At 40.5% G+C, this 18,862-nt stretch overlaps 1 protein-coding gene across 3 annotated transcripts in view; it reads right to left on the bottom strand.

The window, feature by feature from the left end:
• Nucleotides 1-919: 919 nt before the first annotated feature.
• LOC124148535 (glutamate receptor ionotropic, kainate 2-like) overlaps nucleotides 920-18,862 on the bottom strand; it is a 64,084-nt gene continuing 46,141 nt past the window's right edge. For all 3 annotated transcript variants that reach the window (XM_046519662.2, XM_046519663.2, XM_046519666.2), the window contains 7 exons: nucleotides 12,524-12,680; nucleotides 11,569-11,714; nucleotides 9,594-9,730; nucleotides 7,901-7,984; nucleotides 6,026-6,331; nucleotides 3,107-3,302; nucleotides 920-2,337 (listed from right to left, as the gene is read on the bottom strand). In XM_046519662.2, coding sequence (XP_046375618.1) covers nucleotides 2,227-2,337; nucleotides 3,107-3,302; nucleotides 6,026-6,331; nucleotides 7,901-7,984; nucleotides 9,594-9,730; nucleotides 11,569-11,714; nucleotides 12,524-12,680 — 1,137 coding nt within the window. In that variant the 3' untranslated portion in view covers nucleotides 920-2,226. The remainder of the gene's footprint in view (nucleotides 2,338-3,106; nucleotides 3,303-6,025; nucleotides 6,332-7,900; nucleotides 7,985-9,593; nucleotides 9,731-11,568; nucleotides 11,715-12,523; nucleotides 12,681-18,862) is intronic.

Below are 18,862 nucleotides of genomic sequence, written 5' to 3'. Positions count from 1 at the left end.
GGGAGATGTCTCACACATTGGTCGACAGACTGTGGTGAGATGCCTTACACACTGCTCGACAGTCTGTGGGGAGATGTCTCACACATTGGTCGACAGTCTGTGGTGGGGTGCCTCACACCTTGCTCGACAGTCTGTGGGGAGATGTCTCACACATTGGTCGACAGTCTGTGGTGGGGTGTCTCACACATTGCTCGACAGTCTGTGGTGGGGTGCCTCACACCTTGCTCGACAGTCTGTGGGGAGATGTCTCACACATTTGTCGACAGTCTGTGGGGAGATGTCTCACACATTTGTCGACAGTCTGTGGTGGGGTGTCTCACACATTGGTCGACAGTCTGTGGTGAGGTGTCTCACACATTTGTCGACAGTCTGTGGGGAGATGTCTCACACATTTGTCGACAGTCTGTGGGGAGATGTCTCACACATTTGTCGACAGTCTGTGGTGGGGTGTCTCACACATTGGTCGACAGTCTGTGGTGAGGTGTCTCACACCTTGCTCGACAGTCTGTGGTGGGGTTCCCACACATTGCTCGACAGTCTGTGGTGGGGTTCCCACACATTGCTCGACAGACTGTGGGGAGATGTCTCACACATTGGTCGACAGACTGTGGTGAGATGCCTTACACACTGCTCGACAGTCTGTGGGGAGATGTCTCACACATTGGTCGACAGTCTGTGGTGGGGTGTCTCACACATTGCTCGAGAGTCTGGTGAGATACAATGTTCAAACAATGTTCAACATTCTTTTTAAGGCGACAGGTGCCTTTCACTGCAATCACACACAATCAATGCCTCTTGGATTTCTGTTGGGATCCAGGAAAGAATGGTTGGGTAACTTTGCTTTCTTTTTTCAAATAAACAGTGTAGTTCACAACAAAGATTACTTTGTTGATACTTGTGCAAAAAGAAGAAAATAGAAACTTGTGTAGACTTTTAATACATTTATTTTCACAAATTGTAAAGATATATTTAGAAATTCAATTGTTTGGCGCAGAAGCAATAAAACATACATGCAAAATTAAACTTCACTCAACAATTTCTGCGCACTGACATTCACATTAAGCGGATATTGTTTTACGGCGCAAGCAGCATCATTGCAGCTACATCACAGCAACCTGTAAAAAAACAGTCTAAAGATTGACAGCAGGAGACACGACCCGCAACGTGGTGACACGAAATAGAACAGGTAACACGTTGACACCGCCCGATCTACACACGCCCTGATAAGCATGAGGTAGTGGGAACCTTGAATACAAACTGGACAACACGTAAATTATCAGAAATAGGACGTACCATCTTGTATACACCAACACAGAGGTGGACAACAAATATACGTAAAAACTCAAATTCACTGAATCTCTTAAAGAATTAATGACATTGCAACTTCATCTTCAAACTGTATAACAGTGTGTGAGTGATATTCGTTTAACGCCGCTTTTAACAGTGTGACGGCAAGGGTCATGCTTATCGTGGGAGGGAAGCCAAAGAGATACACAATTCAAAAATATTTACAATTTGGTTGAGCCCGCGAGCAGGAAACATGAATGTGAGCCCTTTAAAGTGGAATAGTGTGTAAAATTGTATTTTGATTACTCTGTGGCCCATTGAAGACAAGCACTGACGCAAGGGAATATCAAAGGCACTTCCACAACAGTAATTTACGACCAATGCATCACTTAGATACGCCACCTGCGATACCTTGTCATCAGAATCCTATTTCCAAATGACTAGGTCATAACCTTTCATAACCTTTCTGAAGTAGGCAGAAAACTTCCAGGTAACCATGGCGACATAGTTAAGACAAAATCCAGACAATCTTGATATTCATTGTACACCGATTTTCACTGGACACAACAATATACATTGATTGCCCTTGCCAAAAATCGCTCATATTGCATGTTGTATGTGATCCGTACGATTATGATACCCATTTTGTGAACCTTTTATGGAATTGACGTCTCGTCTTCGAACCTGTCTGAGCACAATCGGTATCTAATATTCTTGCAAATTAGCCCATGGTCCATGGAATGTGCAATGATGATGGTAACGCGGCGTCAAAGGGCAGACTGGCTGTTCACTGTTTGATTGCGTGAGTTTACCGTTAAGCTCCGTGTCAGCATGTAGCATGTTAAATTAAAGTCTTGAAGATTGCCAGAATCAACTCTTTGGATTTATTGATGGTGCCTGTGCCTCCACGTTGCCTGCATAATGGTTTGCGTCTTTGTTTCAGTAATCAGCAAAGAGTGATTTCTCTTTCTTCTCGGATCCTTCTGTAATTGCTGGAGGCTGGAATCCTTCGCTCAATGGTTTGGGCTTTTCCTTTACTTCTTCCTTTTCCTTGAATAAAAAGACAAGTTTAAACAATAGCTGGCACAACGTATGTTCGGCTTTACAATCGCACTGTTTAAAAATCTGTTACATTACAAGAGCAACGAGTTGTGTCGCAATTTGTTGTACAGAGTAGCGCCCCTTAGTTGTGTCAGGAACCGTTGACCGTGGGGTGAATTAGGGTTATTATCGCTTTAAAAAGCATCGTATTCGTTTCATGACGTATCGCTAGAACGTGGGATGAAAGTACCAACTACTGCAGGTCGTGCACGTTTCCTGGGTTAGTGAAACCCACCAGCACGATTGAGGTGCTGACAAACAAACAATCATAGACACCGCGAATCTAATATTAGAACTCACGGCATCGCATCCCGACACAAATAAGGGACGCAACTCACCACAGGGAGGTAAAGCGCCTGAGACGACTAGGACACATGTTTTAGTGATTGAGTGAGTATGGTTTAATGACGCACTAGCAACATCAAGGCGGGGGACAGCAGAAATTAGCTTTACACATTGTATGCATATAGGGAATCGAAACTTCGGTGTAACGAGCGAACGCTTTAAGCGCTAGGCTATCCCACCGCCCAAACACATTTTTATCTTATATAATTGGTGAGTGTTTGTATTCGAGTTATACATCTGCTTAAAACACTGTTTAGCCATTGTTCTATCAATGTATGGTTTTCCGATAATAGTGCACCAATACTGTCTGAGTCGCTTGTAATGTTATTTGTCTGTAAATCACCCTGTACGAACGAGGATGATGCCAGCCTACCTTCTTCTGCTTCTTCTTGCCTTCTACACATATTGTGATCCTCTCTATAATCTCCACGATGACCGACAAGACGACGAAGGAGCCGAGGACGATGAAGACGCCGAACATGTTGGTCAGCTCCAATTCCTTGGTGGTCTTGTCCTTGATTGACCGCGTCTTCGAGTCTCCAGTACAGTTGGTGCGGGACTTCCACCACCTAGGGAGAAACCATTGGCGTGGTCTTTAATCGTATTCTTAAGTTTCTCATACACTGCCGGGCATAAGAATTATACACCCATGTTTGATGGTGGCTAAAACCGAAATATACAATAAATGGTTATTTGATGGTGATGTATTTGACACGAGTGTCATAGTTGTGTTTTGGACGATAGTGAGTGAGTGAGTGAGTGAGTATGGTTTTACGCCGCCTTAGCAATATTCCAGCAATATCACGGCGGGGGACACCAGAAAGTTTTGGACGATAGGTCTGCATTGTTTCCGTGATAAGGTTCTATCAAACGGTGTTAGGACCTACACCGAAACGTCGCTCCTAATGGTAATAAAGAAGTTGTTAATCCATAAATCTTATCCTTACGTAGTACTCCAACTTCTAAATGCCTCTCAAAGAAGTTTTCTTGTTAGATGAGCTGGTATCACGATTTGGGGCATGTGCAGTGATTTAATGCGAAGAGTTGCCTATTTGCCAGGATTTTCAAATAGTTGGTTCGAATCCCATTTTTCCCCGATTACGATCCTTGGTCTGTACCATAAAGTTATACATGCCTGCGTTCTAGGTTTGTCAGCACCATACCCGTGCTCGTGGGTTTCACCGAAGTGGTAAACGTCTGAGACCTGCATCACTTCGGGCTTTCCTCCCACATTAAGCTGACACGCCGCGATATAACTGGAATACTGTTAAAAGCGGCGTTAAACCCAAATCACCACTCACTCACTCATGTCTTGTGGTATTACTATATACTCACTTTCTTACTGTGTCATCAAGTGAGCATGTCTGGCATTGTTTATGAAACTAGAGTACCATTTAGCGATCGACACTGAGATGAAACATGTTTTGAAGGTGTACTTATAGAGGAGCTGGGTTCCAAGCTTCTACATGAAAGGAATACACACATTAAGGTATGCCTAACCATACTGGCCCTATGACGCTTGAGCAACCTTACAGACGTAGTTCTGTATATTTTTCAGATTTCAATAGAATTCTACCTCTAAAATACTACTGTCGTGACACAGCATACCCCTTAGTGCCTTTCCAGCTACAATCAATATAGTGGCTTAAATCTTGTAAAATTGGTTTCACATTCCCGGTGATGAACTCACAAAAAAACTTTCTAATACAGGTCTTTTTGGGAGTATTGCTCGTCTGCTATGCGTGAGAGTGAATTTACCTTAACCGAATTCAGGTTATATCATGGCGTGTCAGCGTTATGTGAGAGGAAAGCTTGATGCATGCTTCAGATGTTTACCACTTTGGTGAAACCCCGTCAGCACGGGTATGGTGCTGACAAACCTGGAAACATAATCGAACCGGGATTCGAACCCACGATCATAGGTTTCTGGCTAGTCCAAGGGACGCAACACTGCACGGGAAATAGCGGCGGCTAAGGCGACTGGGTAACACGTGTCCCTCGTCTCCTCAGCGAAACCACAGCTGTCACAATGCTTTGAACAGGCCAGTGTTAAAGTACGCGATTTGTCAAACCTCGCGCCAAAGTTACTTTGTGCGAAGCCTAGATGATATCACCTGACGCCTCCGTGGTAGGTTTCAATAACTGGCGTCAGATGCGCTCCGGCATCAGTGGCGTAGCTACTATGTAGTACAAACTGTAAGTGCTTACATTTTGGAAGTGTTATATAGAAATATATGAATAAGCTTAAGGAAATGTACTATCGTGTGTTCTTCTTTTGGTCGTTTGCTGCATGATCTGTGGTTAATTTACAGGTTGACCCGGCGACCTGTGTGAAAAGTGTCGCTGATGAGTTGGTTCGATATTGTGGTGTTTGCTTGTTGCTTCAGAGTTGGGATATCGGGTTTGATCATAATGATCAAATTGTACACTCACAATGAGTTATGTCCAAATGTGGCAGTGATATACTGTAAAACGTGAATTAACTCGAGCGTGAATTAAATGCGAAAAATGCGAGTGGTCTTTGCTCGCATTATTAAACATCGCATTTATATCAACAAAAAGACATTTTGGATTGGATTAATGTTAGGTTGGATTAAGGTGAGGATTCTCCTGTAAACCTGACAGAGGACATTTTGTTTAGATATAAATCCACTGATGCTTGAGAGGAGGGGGTGTCACATTCATTTTGAGTCGCATTTTTGGCTAGGGGCCAGCGGTCGCATTCTTTTGGAGACGCATTAATTTCACGTTTGTAGGATATCTCTGTTTTATATGTAGTATACGGGTGAGATGAGGTGAAGTGGGGTTTAACGTCGCGTACAAGATTATTGTACTTATATAGCGACGTGTGTGTGTGTGTATGTGTGTGTGTGTGTGTGTGTGTGTGTGTGTGTGTGTGTGTGTGTGTGTGTGTGTGTGTGTGTGTGTGTGTGTGTGTGTGTGTTTTATGGTGCTGTCCTACTGAGATACCATGCTGCAGTTTAACATGAATACAGTCTACTGACTCTGAGCCGACCAGTCCTTGTTTTAGCCCCTTAATGCCGAGCGCCAGACAGGGTAACAATAAGTACCATCTTTTAACGTCTTTTGGAATGACGCGACCGGGGATAGAACCCCGAACCTTCCGTTCTCCGGGCGGACGCCCTACCTCTAGAGGCGGTATTTATATTGTATGAACCTGCTTGATTTGAGTATGTGTCTGATAGTTATTAAGCTTCATAAGTAAGTAAGAAAAAAGGAACACGTTTGTTTACGTTTTGATTCCCACTAGCTACACCCGTGAGGTACCTACTTCTTTGTGAGGGTGTCTAGTTTCCCTTCCTCCTTCAGAGAGAGCAGCGCTCTGTTGACATCGTCCTTGTAAGGAGCCCCGCGTGGAAAGCCCAGGCTGAAGTCTTTCTGACCAAAGTTCTGCTCAATAGATTCTAGTCCGCAGTGTTGCAAGGCGTGGTAGTCGTTGACAACCCTGTCTGCGATGAAGGCGTACTTCCCATCCTTAACCAGCTCTATGATCTTAGTGGTGTTCGACAACATGGTTTGTTCTTCTTTCAGCTTCATGAAAGCCCACATTCGCTCATACGGGTCCACGGTGGCGTCTCTGGAAGAAAGAATTGCAAACGTGCTTTACACAGTACTGCTGTGAGGCCAGTCTCCTTCCCAGAGTTCCATGCGGCCGGCATAGAACCTCTGCCATTGGCCAGCGCCATGTGACGATTCGTCACATCTTGCAAGATATTGTCTATGTCTTGTGTTGTTGTTTAACGCCGAACTCAGCAATATTCCAGCTGTTTGACGGCGGTCTGTAAATAATCGAGTCTGGACCAGACAATCCAGTGATTGACATCATGAACATCGATTTATGAATTGTGATACGATGACATGCATCAACCAAGTCAGCGAGCCTGACCACCCGATCCCGTTAGTCGCCTCTTACGACAAGCATAGTCGCCCTTTACGACAAGCATGGGTTGCTGAAGACCTATTCTACCCCGGATCTTCATGGGTCTTCTAGATATTGCAGAATTTTTCATCTGTTTCATTTTTGACAAGTTTGCACATGCAGATAAACATATGTCATAGAAACTAGAACTGTCATTGAGAAAATATCCTAAAACGTGCACAACTGTTTCCATTTTCGTAGTTATCCTTTGTCTACATTGGCAGTACAGCTCCACATGCTGTCATCGGGGTGCTACAGAGAGCCAGCGATGTGGTCACTTTGATGTATAAATATATATTGCCATGCACCTCACTGTCGCAGTTGTTATAGCATATCTATATAATTATGAAAAATAAAATGTAAAGCACCCCAAAATACTTGCAGAAGGCTAATCTGTTATTTCAGAGATAACGCGTTTACGAACAAGTCCGGTCACGTGATATGCAAATAAGCCTGTGACAGTGGTGTTATGTGGGGGTTTGATGTGAGGCGTTGTGCAACGAACAAACACTTAGGTTTATATGCAATTACATAATAAAAGGGGTGAGGGCATGACATGCTTGCCCTTTTCGTGAACACCTGGTGTCATCGCTGGTTTTTAGTGATTCCTTCATATAATTTCATGGAATCTCTTTCGGTCGATAATCGAGACAGATTATTCTCTGGCGTCGACGTTTCATATTTGCATCAAGTGGGCTATGCATATCAGGACAGCCTGAACGTGTCATCGGTCAGGATAAGGCAAACCAGTTGCTCACCGTTTGAGCATCGAACAATGTCATCGACATACGGTGATATACGATTAAAGGGACCGACCATTTGAAGGGGTGGGGGTTTGGGGTTGCTGGATTTTGTATCGACATTAGATATTTTCTTTAGCTTCAGCGGCGAATTTCTTTTTATTTACAACTATGAGCCTGAATTTGTAAAAGAGAACCCCTTGCAACAATGTATTTTTTGCAATTGGCATAAGCATAATAATTTTTTTCAAGAATATTCAGGAACAATATATTTCAATCGATCATCACACACACACACACACACACACACACACACACACACACACACACACACACACACACACACACACACACACACACACACACACACACACACACACACACACACACACACACACATTCTTCCCACCCCACATTCTTCGCGGATACTCCTTAATGACGAGTAAACGCATTATCTGATGTGCTACCCAACTTGTGCTGAACTTACTTGAAGAAGGTCATCAGATTGCTGTTATTCTCAACGCCGTACAACATCTCTGTCTGTCCGGCCAGGTCGTAAACTGTCCTGACCCTGGAATAACATAGCACGAATATTGTCAATCATGGTATCTGGGACATAGAGAAACTTGGTTTAAACTTACACCAACCCCAGCCGGTTATAGGCTGTTTTTATAGCAGCTTGTGTGGTCATTTAAAACTCATCTGTAGTAATTTTCCTTTCCTTTTCGCGAAGATCTGGTGCCATCACTGATTTTCAGTGACCTATTCATATGATGTTCACCGCAATTTTGCCTTTTACGGACAATGGGATCTGTTTCGTCTGATACTCGAGACTCGAGACAGGTTATCCTCTGACGATGATGTTTTTTGGGGGTTTTTTTACAACAAAACATGTGTATAGTTGTCAGGATTACCTCATAATCTCTCAAAGCAAACTACTCTTACAAAACTCGATATTAAAAACAGATAGCCTCAAACGCATCATCTGAAAAATGTAAAATATAATTATACTGAAGATCTTTCTTTTCAAGATCATTCAAACACATACTTAAATTCATAAATCAACAACAAAAATTACTACTGTCAAAATTATATTTAATTAAAGTCACGTATCATACATCTCAAGCTTATTTCATCGAATTGTGTCCATTCTAAATCTGATTGATTTTAGGGAAGATGTAATTTGCTTCTGAGGGATAAGTCGTTAGTATTTTTTCATATTCTCAAAGGGAAAATACTTTACACACATTAACGTTTCCAAGGCTTACATCATACCCAAAACCAATAATATAAAGTGTGTTTTTTTTATACACGGCCTACCGTTTTGTACAACGGAATATACAAAGCCGACTCTAGTGTGTCTTCATCCCAGTCACTACAGCTCTCTATCTGATTGAATATGACTGATACTAATAACCCTCCCCTCTTGTGCCGCCTACTGTGTTCAACAAGGACCTGGGTCTGTGCGTATATTACACAAGGGCATCGTCTTCAATGCGTGTGGGCGGTATCCGGGATGAGGACAGATTCAGCGACTGCTCCCTGGTGGTATAGAGGAGCAATATCCCCATATTGAAGAACACCACTTTCCCTTGAGTAATTGTTTTCAGTACTTTTGTGTCATTTTCGTTTGCCTCTTTTTAACATTTTTAAATAACATGCATTTTGAAAGCTGAAACAAGATGGACTGATGCTTCCATTCTTTTTTTTAGATTATCACGAGAGCTGATACGTATTATATTTGTGTTGTGGATGAAAAAGCACTTACAAACATATGGTAAATTACAAGTTACAAATTGCATCTGTCACAAGCTTACACTGTTTTGTGCGGCGCAAGGCAACAAACAAACACTTACTTTTTGTGAAAATTGTGTAAGTGTTGGATGTTTACCCTTTTCGCGAACACTTGGTGACATTATTGGTTTTCATTGATCCATTCATATAATTTCCACAACAATTTTGCCTTTTACGCCCAATGGAACCTGTCTCGCCAGTTAATCTGATTATTCTCTGTCTTTGGTGTTTTCAATTAACCGTATGAAAAGTAAGTGAATGTTGTTTTACGGCACGAGTAACAAATATTTGATACCATGGGTAAATCACAGTTCTGATTGGTCCAAATCCACATTTTTAACAACCACACCAACCAACCACAAGCCGAAGCCACTCCGTCTAATCACCTGTCATCTATCTGTTGTAGAGTGAGGTAGGCGGCTAGGTTGGCGGTGTAGGCGGCGTCGATGATGAGGACGCAGAACCAGAAGAAGGCGATGATGGTCCTCATCGACGTCGTCTGGGGGGAATACTCTGTGGTGCCCTGGAATTATGGAAATTCTGTGACTTGTGTGACCTACACAAAAACCCGTTACAGACACAGCTACACACATATCAGTAGTTGCCTTGAGATACGTTACAGTCCGCTCTCCGGGCAGATACGTTACAACCCGTGAATGTGGAGAACCATGGGCACAAATCTAGGTTCCTTGGAGTAGAAATGCCTGAACTTATGATCTGAACTTATGGGAATTATCTTGCTTGTATCATGTGAAAACTCAAATACATGCATGGCATTGCTTAACTCGATAATGAGATCAAATGGGGTTTAACGTCATGTTCAAGATTATTGTGTGTGTGTGTGTGTGTGTGTGTGTGTGTGTGTGTGTGTGTGTGTGTGTGTGTGTGTGTGTGTGTGTGTGTGTGTGTGTGTGTGTGTGTGTGTGTGTGTGTGTGTGTGTGTGTGTGTGTGTGTGTGTGTGTGTGTGTGTGTGTGTGTGTGTGTGTGTGTGTGTGTGTGTGTGTGGCACTTGATCTATCCTTGTTTTAACCCCTTAATGCAGGGTAACGAGTACCATCTTTAAACGTCTTTTGCTGTGACGCGAGCGGGGCTCGAACAACCGACCTTCCGCTCTTCGGGCAGATGTTCCATCAACTACACCACATAGTCGCTTTGACATTTCGAGCTAAACAGTCTGATAGTCTATACTTTAGGTTAAACGTCTGTGTTAACAGCGCATTGTTTGCTTTGAAGCATGTCCTTGACTGATAGCATGAATGATTATACCACGACTATTTATATATATATGGAAACTTGCTGCACGCCATGCGCATCTCATCTAATAAATGAGAAATAAGTTTGACACCGTGGATACGAATAAATTTACTTTATTAATAGAAATTTAAAAAATATTTAAAAACAAACGAGATGAAACAAAACCATGTTGGCCTGGTATTTACAACTTGCGACTATTCTATTGCTGAACACGTGTTAGTTTATTTCTTCACCCAGTGGAACAGTGTTCGTTATGATGGTACGTCAACTAAAATCTAATCCCTGAAATGAATATATTTTACAGAAAAAAAACATCTGTTAAATTATAGTTATGAAATTATATAATAAAAAGGAGCCCAGATACTTTCTTCATGTTCCTGATACTGCAGAAATCTAGACTTGCCAAACATTATAGACTTGCATGGGCTGTATTGGATGTATTTGTTTCGGGGTCTGTATGACGAACTAACGTCCAATATACGCTTACACGTATACTAAAGCCCATTTCAGTACTCATTCCAAAACGTTTTTTTAGTAATATGTCGCTATTCAATGTAAACACTGACGGTGTACTCTTTAACGCTGCTTCCCATCTAGCCGTACACTCAAGAAGAAACCCCTAAACAGTGCGGAGTGAGTGAATTGTGTTTACCACTGCAATCTACACCCCGAAGAAACACTCTTCAGTTGTAGGACAAGATTAATCGAAATTATTCACGTTTTTCACATCGCTTTCAGCACTTTCATGTAAGGACATATGTGAGGATCATCAAGAGTAGGTGAGTGAGTGTTGTTTTACGCCGCTTTGAACACTGCTAAAGTAATACTACTGCGTGCCAATGTTGATGTGTGAGGAAAGATGGAAGTGGTGAGGGTCAATGTTGATGTGTGAGGAAAGATGGAAGTGGTGAGGGTCAATGTTGATGTGTGAGGAAAGATGGAAGTGGTGAGGGTCAATGTTGATGTGTGAGGAAAGATGGAGGTGATGAGGGTCAGACGTTATCGTTTCGTGCTGACACAGGATCGTATTCAGAGCGAATAATGAACTCGAATTCTTGATCATAGGATCCTGTTTCCGATTCAGCATTAATGTCTCGTGTTCCTACCTGCAGCAGGACGTTAATGGAATACCACAGACTCTCCTTGAGGTCGAACCTCTGCTCGCTGTTCTCCTGGGTGTAGTCGAACCGGCTCATAGTGTACAGGGCAGTCCCTGCCACCATGATAAACCCAAGGATCATGAACCATAAACCTGATACAATGGAAAACCTTGAAATGATTCAGTTTGTAAACACGCTTCTTCCTACTTGATATAAGCAATATTACACTTCACTACTATAGCTATATCGCTGTGGTATCTGGTCGAATGTGAACCAGTGGTGGATTTAGAGAACAAGTATACAAGCTATATACAAGACACACCTTATCAGAGATAGCATTTACCTTTGCCTTTAAATCTACACATAATGAAAGTATTCACTTAAAAATTGGATTTGACCAAACGTTATCGAAACGTCACAGGGTTTAAAACACTAAACGTTATGTCCAAAACACAACTATGATACCCTTATTAAATGCATCATCATCAAATACTAGTAACCATTTCTTGTTTGTTTTACTTATAGCCACCATCACACGTGGATGTACACTTTCTTTTGTCCGGCAGTGTACCTGTGGCAAGGCGTGTTAACATCCCGTTGTTGGGAAGATGTAGTACAGCCTGGATGAAGATTATCAATGCAGCTTTCCGTTCCATTAACAATATCATTGCTTATACCGCTGATGGCAGCATTGCTTGCTTTGGAAGAAGGTCCAAGTAAGTTAACCATACCCAAAGCTTCTATGATACTTTTATTAATAAATATTTTGTTATATTTAGCAGTTTGTTTGTCAAAAGGACTAGTCAAGAAAAGTTAAGGGTCACACGATTCTATCATATTACTATTATAGTTAATCTGTCATGGCATGACCGATTTACTATAGTAATACAAATGAACCGGTTTGTCCTTATTTTTTGTTTAGTGGTATAGGTTCGATGTGTACATGTAAACACTGTCTTACCTATAGAAAATGGTCCAAGAAACTGAAAGAAATTTCTGGTGCTTTCGCCTTTCTTCACGAGGATGCTTGCTTTTGTTGACAGTATAGTGTACGAGAAAGATATGTCCTCCTCCATCTTCGCCGTTACTTCCAGGGCGCCTACGGCCATTGATGCGTTCTGAAACACCAAGGTTTTCCCCATTCACAACCTGCAATATGTCTTTGAAGGAAAATCTGTTTTAAAGTCCAAAATCTGGCGCAGAAATATAAATAGGTGTCTGTTTTAAGAAACTCTAAGAGCAAAGTGTGTGTGTGTGTGTGTGTGTGTGTGTGTGTGTGTGTGTGTGTGTGTGTGTGTGTGTGTGTGTGTGTGTGTGTGTGTGTGTGTGTGTGTGTGTGTGTGTGTGTGTGTATTTCAAAATGACAGCGAGTGAATGTTATTTTACACCACAGTCAGTATAATTTTATCCATATCACGGCTGCCTATCAATATCACACAATCATCACATCACAAATAATAAGATCACAAGATCACACAATCACAAGATCAACAATCACAAGATAACACAATCACAAGATCACACAATCGTAAGATTACACAATCACAAGATCACACAATCACAAGATAACACAATCACAAGATCACACAATCGTAAGATAACACAGTCACAAGATCACACAATCGTAAGAAAACACAGTCACAAGATCACACAATCGTAAGATTACACAATCACAAGATCACACAATCACAAGATCACACAATCGTAAGATAACACAATCACACAATCACACAATCACAAGATCACACAATCACAAGATCAACAATCACAAGATCACACAATCACAAGATCACACAATCGTAAGATAACACAATCACACAATCACACAATCACAAGATCACACAATCACAAGATCAACAATCACAAGATCACACAATCACACAATCACACAATCACAAGATCACTCAAGTTGATCAACCAATCATCTTTAACGACTAAGTTAGGAATATCCGGGACATTTTCTGCTTGTAAATCTCATAATGCCCAAAGACGTGTGAGGATTTACGTATTTCAGTTTTGGTTGTAGGGAGGTTAGTGCTTTCGAAGTACCGACTTCCATCTTATGGGTTACTAAGGGAGTTATACTGACTCTTGAGTAATCGAAAACCACTCAGTCGTTTACCTAAACCATTTTCCTTGCATAAGAAGGCTCTGCAAAAAAAAAGATTCCATTTACCGTTCTGATTACATCAAAAGAATGCGTTAATGAATCACTATCATGTAATGATGATTCCAGGTGAGCGCACCCGTCACAGGAACATATCATTTAATATAGAACACGTCCCATTTTAATTCATGAAACCCAAATGTCCAGAAACTCTACGCTCTTTGCCCAGTCTCGGTTAAAGGTATTTACAAAATTAAACATGCTGTTTTCATGGGAACATACCAAGGAAGAAAAAATGAAAAAAAAATTGTTCAAAAACCCAATATTTACACTATGTCGCCCATGGGCCTGCCCATGGGCGAAGACTGGCCCATGGGTAGGCCCATGGGCGAGAATATGTTCCTTTACCCAAAACTCATGTTTTTGTTTCGCAAATACATTAAATGTATTTATTCAAGTATCATGACACAAAATTTAACTCATTTTAACTTAATTCAACGATTTTATAGCGATATTGAAATATTCTCGCCAATGCATGGGCGAGAATATTTCCCTTTGCTCAAAACTCATGTTTTAGTGTCGCATATACATAAAGGTGTTCTTAGAAGTTTCATGTCACATAATTTAACAAATTTTAACTTAATTCAACTATTTTACGGCGTTATTGAAATATTTCGCTCTGGACGAGAAAGATTGGCCCATGGGCGAGAATATTTTCCTTTGCTCAAAAGTTTTAGTTTCGCAAATACATAAAGGTGTGTCTACAAGCATGACACATGATTCAACTATTTTACGGCGTTATTAAAATATTTCGCCCATGTTTTCGTCAGTCCCTTTAAAGCATCAACTAACCGTGTGCAAATTATATTGTATCGTGTCAAATATACTTTATATTATATCATTACATTACTATTTAAAAAGGGCATTTGATTGGATGTTTCCTTTATAGAAGTTCTACAAATTTCACCTGTTTTACATTTTGTAGCGATCTTTAATGAACCCGGCCTTACCTCTCAAAACGTTTTGACAGTTTATCATTAAAGTTTAGATAGTTTCTATTTCATTTATCATTTTATGCCCCGTTGATACATCACACTGGGCAATTACGTGACACTAGGTATGCAATATACAGGTACGCGTGCGCGTATTTTAATGAAAAAAACTATTCGTCTTTTATTGCATAACGTTTGGCTGAATATCTTACATTCTAACGAAATCTCGAAATAATTATTTAATTACATGCGGTGTCGAACTGACCAGTGGGAATTATGTTTCAATGCGATTGAGGAAAACGTGAGTGAATATTGTGACACTAAAGCACCTTTTAACTGCATTGTCACTTTGGGTATGAAAATGGTAACAGTTCAGAAAAAAAACAACAGCCTTCTTATGATAATTCTCATATTCTCATTAGGACGTTGTACCAATTACAGTGTCGGCGTTATTTACAAGTTATTCTACAATACCTGCTGTCGGTCAATTACGATCTACCACACCACGCGTGAATAAACAGTTATGCAGGTGTTGCTGTGGGCAAACACCTTGCCTGAAAATGTTTATTTTTTTGTGGATACATGTTTTACAAATGTTCGTTGATACGTGGATATATTAAGCACAAAGACAAACAAATGTTTATGGAAAATGAATTAGTGCCTTGAGATATTCATCAAGATGTGTATCATCGTTTAATGGGGTAGGTATGAAATATACAGGTACGCGTGCGCGTATTTTAATGAAAAAAACTATTCGTCTTTTATTGCATAACGTTTGGCTGAATATCTTACATTCTAACGAAATCTCGAAATAATTATTTAATTACATGCGGTGGCGAACTGACCAGTGGGAATTTTGTTTCAATGCGATTGAGGAAAACGTGAGTAAATATGTGACATAATCGACTTTAAACCGCACAGATGTATCTTCAAATGTGTTACATCTATAGATTAATATTATATCTACCTATATACCACTTTATAATGTCACGGTACATCGTATTTAAAGAAAACAAGGGGCTCAAAGTGAAGCACTTTTACCGTATTTTCTTAAGAAAATCCAAGTCAGAAGTGTTCGGTCCGACTTGGCCCTGGCTGTCAAAATCAAATTAAACCGCACAGATGTGTCATCAAATGGATTCACATCTATAGATTAGTATTATATCTACCTAAATACCACTTTATAGTGTCTCAGATCGCTGTACTTAAAGAAAACAAGGGGCTCAAAGTGAAGCCCTTTCCCCTCTACATTCTCAACATAGTCTCGATCAGAAGTGTTTGGCTTGTGTTGGGTCCGACTTGGCCCGGGCTGTCAAAATCGACTTTAAACACACAGATGTATCTTCAAATGGGTTTACATCTATAGATTAGTATTAAATCTACCTATGTACCACTTTATAATGTCACGGTACATCGTATTTAAAGAAAACAAGGTGCTCAAGGTGAAGCCCTTTCCCCTCTACATTCTCAACATAGTCTCTATCAGAAGTGTTTGGCTTGTATCTTCAACTCTGCACAGCGAATCGCGGCGCCTTAGACGACTGGGCCACCCGTGCCCCCGGCACACAAGGGACTCAGTAACATTCACGCACCATTGGGAATATCAAAGTAAGTTTATACAGCAAACTACGGTTATAACGAATTCAAAGGGAACATTAATTGTAGATCGTAATAATTTAGTTCGCAAGACAATGGGCAATGGGCAAGCATCGTGTCCTGGAGATGATGGAATCAAATTTCACACCAACCGTCAACTATGGCAAAACTCAACGATCGTGTCAATTATGCAAAGTGACATTAATTTGACTTGGGGGGGTGTTATTCATGATGCAGTGTAATATGATCTGGACAGTAAAGCAGTAGAATAACGTGCAACAAATTATTTATGATAATTTCCGTCGTTGTGTTCATGGCTATTCACAGTGACAAACATAAACAGACGGCAGACTATCGTTGTCACAACGATCGTGTCAATTATGCAAAGTGTCATTAATTTGACTTGGGGTGTGTTATTCATGATGCAGTGTAATATGATCTGGGCAGTAAAGCAGTAGAATAACGTGCAACAAATTATTTATGATAATTTCCGTCGTTGTGTTCATGGCTATTCACAGTGACAAACATAAACAGACGGCAGACTATCGTTGTCACAACATAATATCCCCTTGTTCAAGTTGGCGATATAATTTATTCATCTGGAAGATATTGGAATTCAAACCACAGTGAATTACGCTACACTTCAGTGCAATTTAACAAAATAAATCATATGAAACCCATACCCATTGCTGATGTGATCTCTGCTGTCACATTGTCATTTCCAGTTTGGTTGTCTCAAACAACAATCAGTAACGTAATCAGTGGCGTTGCTTTTCAGAGGCCTATTCGGGTGCTATTGTGGCCTTACAGTAATAGTGATCGCTAAGCACGCCGCAGACTCGAGTTCCATTTCAAATGTGTATCTTACTCATTCCAGAGAAAAAGTGTGTCAAGGTAAACACAACAGGTTCTCAGGATTTAGATTTAAGTCCCAAAAGGAACAGAGGCTGTGTGTGTTTTGACTAAACACGTTATGCCATATAACACAAGGCGGGATCTCAATATCCCAAAATCTAAAAAAAAATAAAAAAATTTGTATTTATGTTAATGTTTTATTTTTTTAGTTACCGCGTCCCTTTCGCGCGTCAATGCGTTTATAGCAATTCCACTGTTGTAACAATCGTTATATCAAACTGGTGCAGAGTCTTGGGGAAATGTAATGACTGCAATACAATCAAGCATGTCAGAAGAGAAATGTCGTTCCTTTTGTGAAACCATTAAAGTCTGTAAGTGATCAATCACATATTCTTATTTGATAATATTTCTTAAGAAAATACAGTAAAAGAGCTTGACTTTAACGGCCCAGTTTTCTTTAAATGCCATACACTGTGACATTATAAAGTGGTATATAGGTAGATATAACACTAATCTATAGATGTAAACACATTTGAAGATACATCTGTGTGTTTAAAGTTGATTTTGACCGCCCGGGCTAGGTCGGACCCAACACAAGCCAAACACTTCTGATAGAGACTATGTTGAGAATGTAGAGGGAAAAGGACTTCATCTTGAGCCACTTGTTTTCTTTAAATACCGCCATCTGAGACACTATAAAGTGGTATTTAGGTAGATATAATACTAATTTATAGATGTGAATCAATTTGATGATACATCTGTGCGGTTTAATTTGATTTTGACAGCCCGGGCCAAGTCGGAACGAACACTTGTGAGACTGATGAGAGTATAGGGAGAAGAGATCTACTTGAACCAACGTGTCTGCTTTAAATACGACGAACAGTGACATTATAAAGTGGTATTTATTGAGATATAGTACGTTCCTATTAAATATATACGCTATGCCGACAGATGGAAATTTGTATCACGATAGCTAGAAGTATTTGATACGTTTTAAATCTTATTTCGGTTAACGATTGCTCTTTTACAGGTTAGCTAGATCAGCGACGTTTACACACAGCTCCACTTTCTGGTTTTCAAGCGATTTACTCCGAATTACTTAATTATGGTGCTTTTTTTTGTTTGGTGATTGTTCATTCATGTCATGTGTTTATATTGCATCAATTATATGAAGGTATGATCGCCGATAATGAAGTAATTAGCCATTAACACTTTGGCCCTTCTTGGCCCGGCCTGACGTTTAGGCAATGCCCTGTACATGTATATTTTTTGTGGATACATGTTCACGTATTACATATTTTCGTTGATATGTGGATATATTAAGCACAAAGACACAAAAAGTTTATGAAAGATGAATTGGTGCATTGATATATATATATATATTCAACGAGAACGAATCTTATATTTTCTCCGCGATCCTGATGTGTATCATCGTTTAATGGGTCATTCATTAAAAGTATGTTGTGAGGCGATATTAAAGGAGCCGCTCAATTAACACAGTGTCGTCCGTTTCGCGTGAACTACCACCCTACCCTGTCAGTAAGAGTTATGTAATCGGTACACAAATATATTTGGTGCGATGTCAGTGTGGAAGGAGTTTGAATTACGTCCGCCACTGGCCACAGAAATCCTCAAAGTAGAGTAACAATCAACAAGGCCAATGCCGTACTAATAACCTAGTGACTCACGTAACAACGGCTGTCAATCTGTCTGCTACAGCTACCATACCATCCATCCCTGTCACAACTGG

The sequence above is a fragment of the Haliotis rufescens genome, unplaced genomic scaffold, assembly GCF_023055435.1.
Source record: "Haliotis rufescens isolate VD_foot unplaced genomic scaffold, xgHalRufe1.0.p SCAF_6, whole genome shotgun sequence".
NCBI lineage: Eukaryota > Metazoa > Mollusca > Gastropoda > Lepetellida > Haliotidae > Haliotis > Haliotis rufescens.
This window is presented reverse-complemented; position numbering and strand designations above follow the sequence as displayed.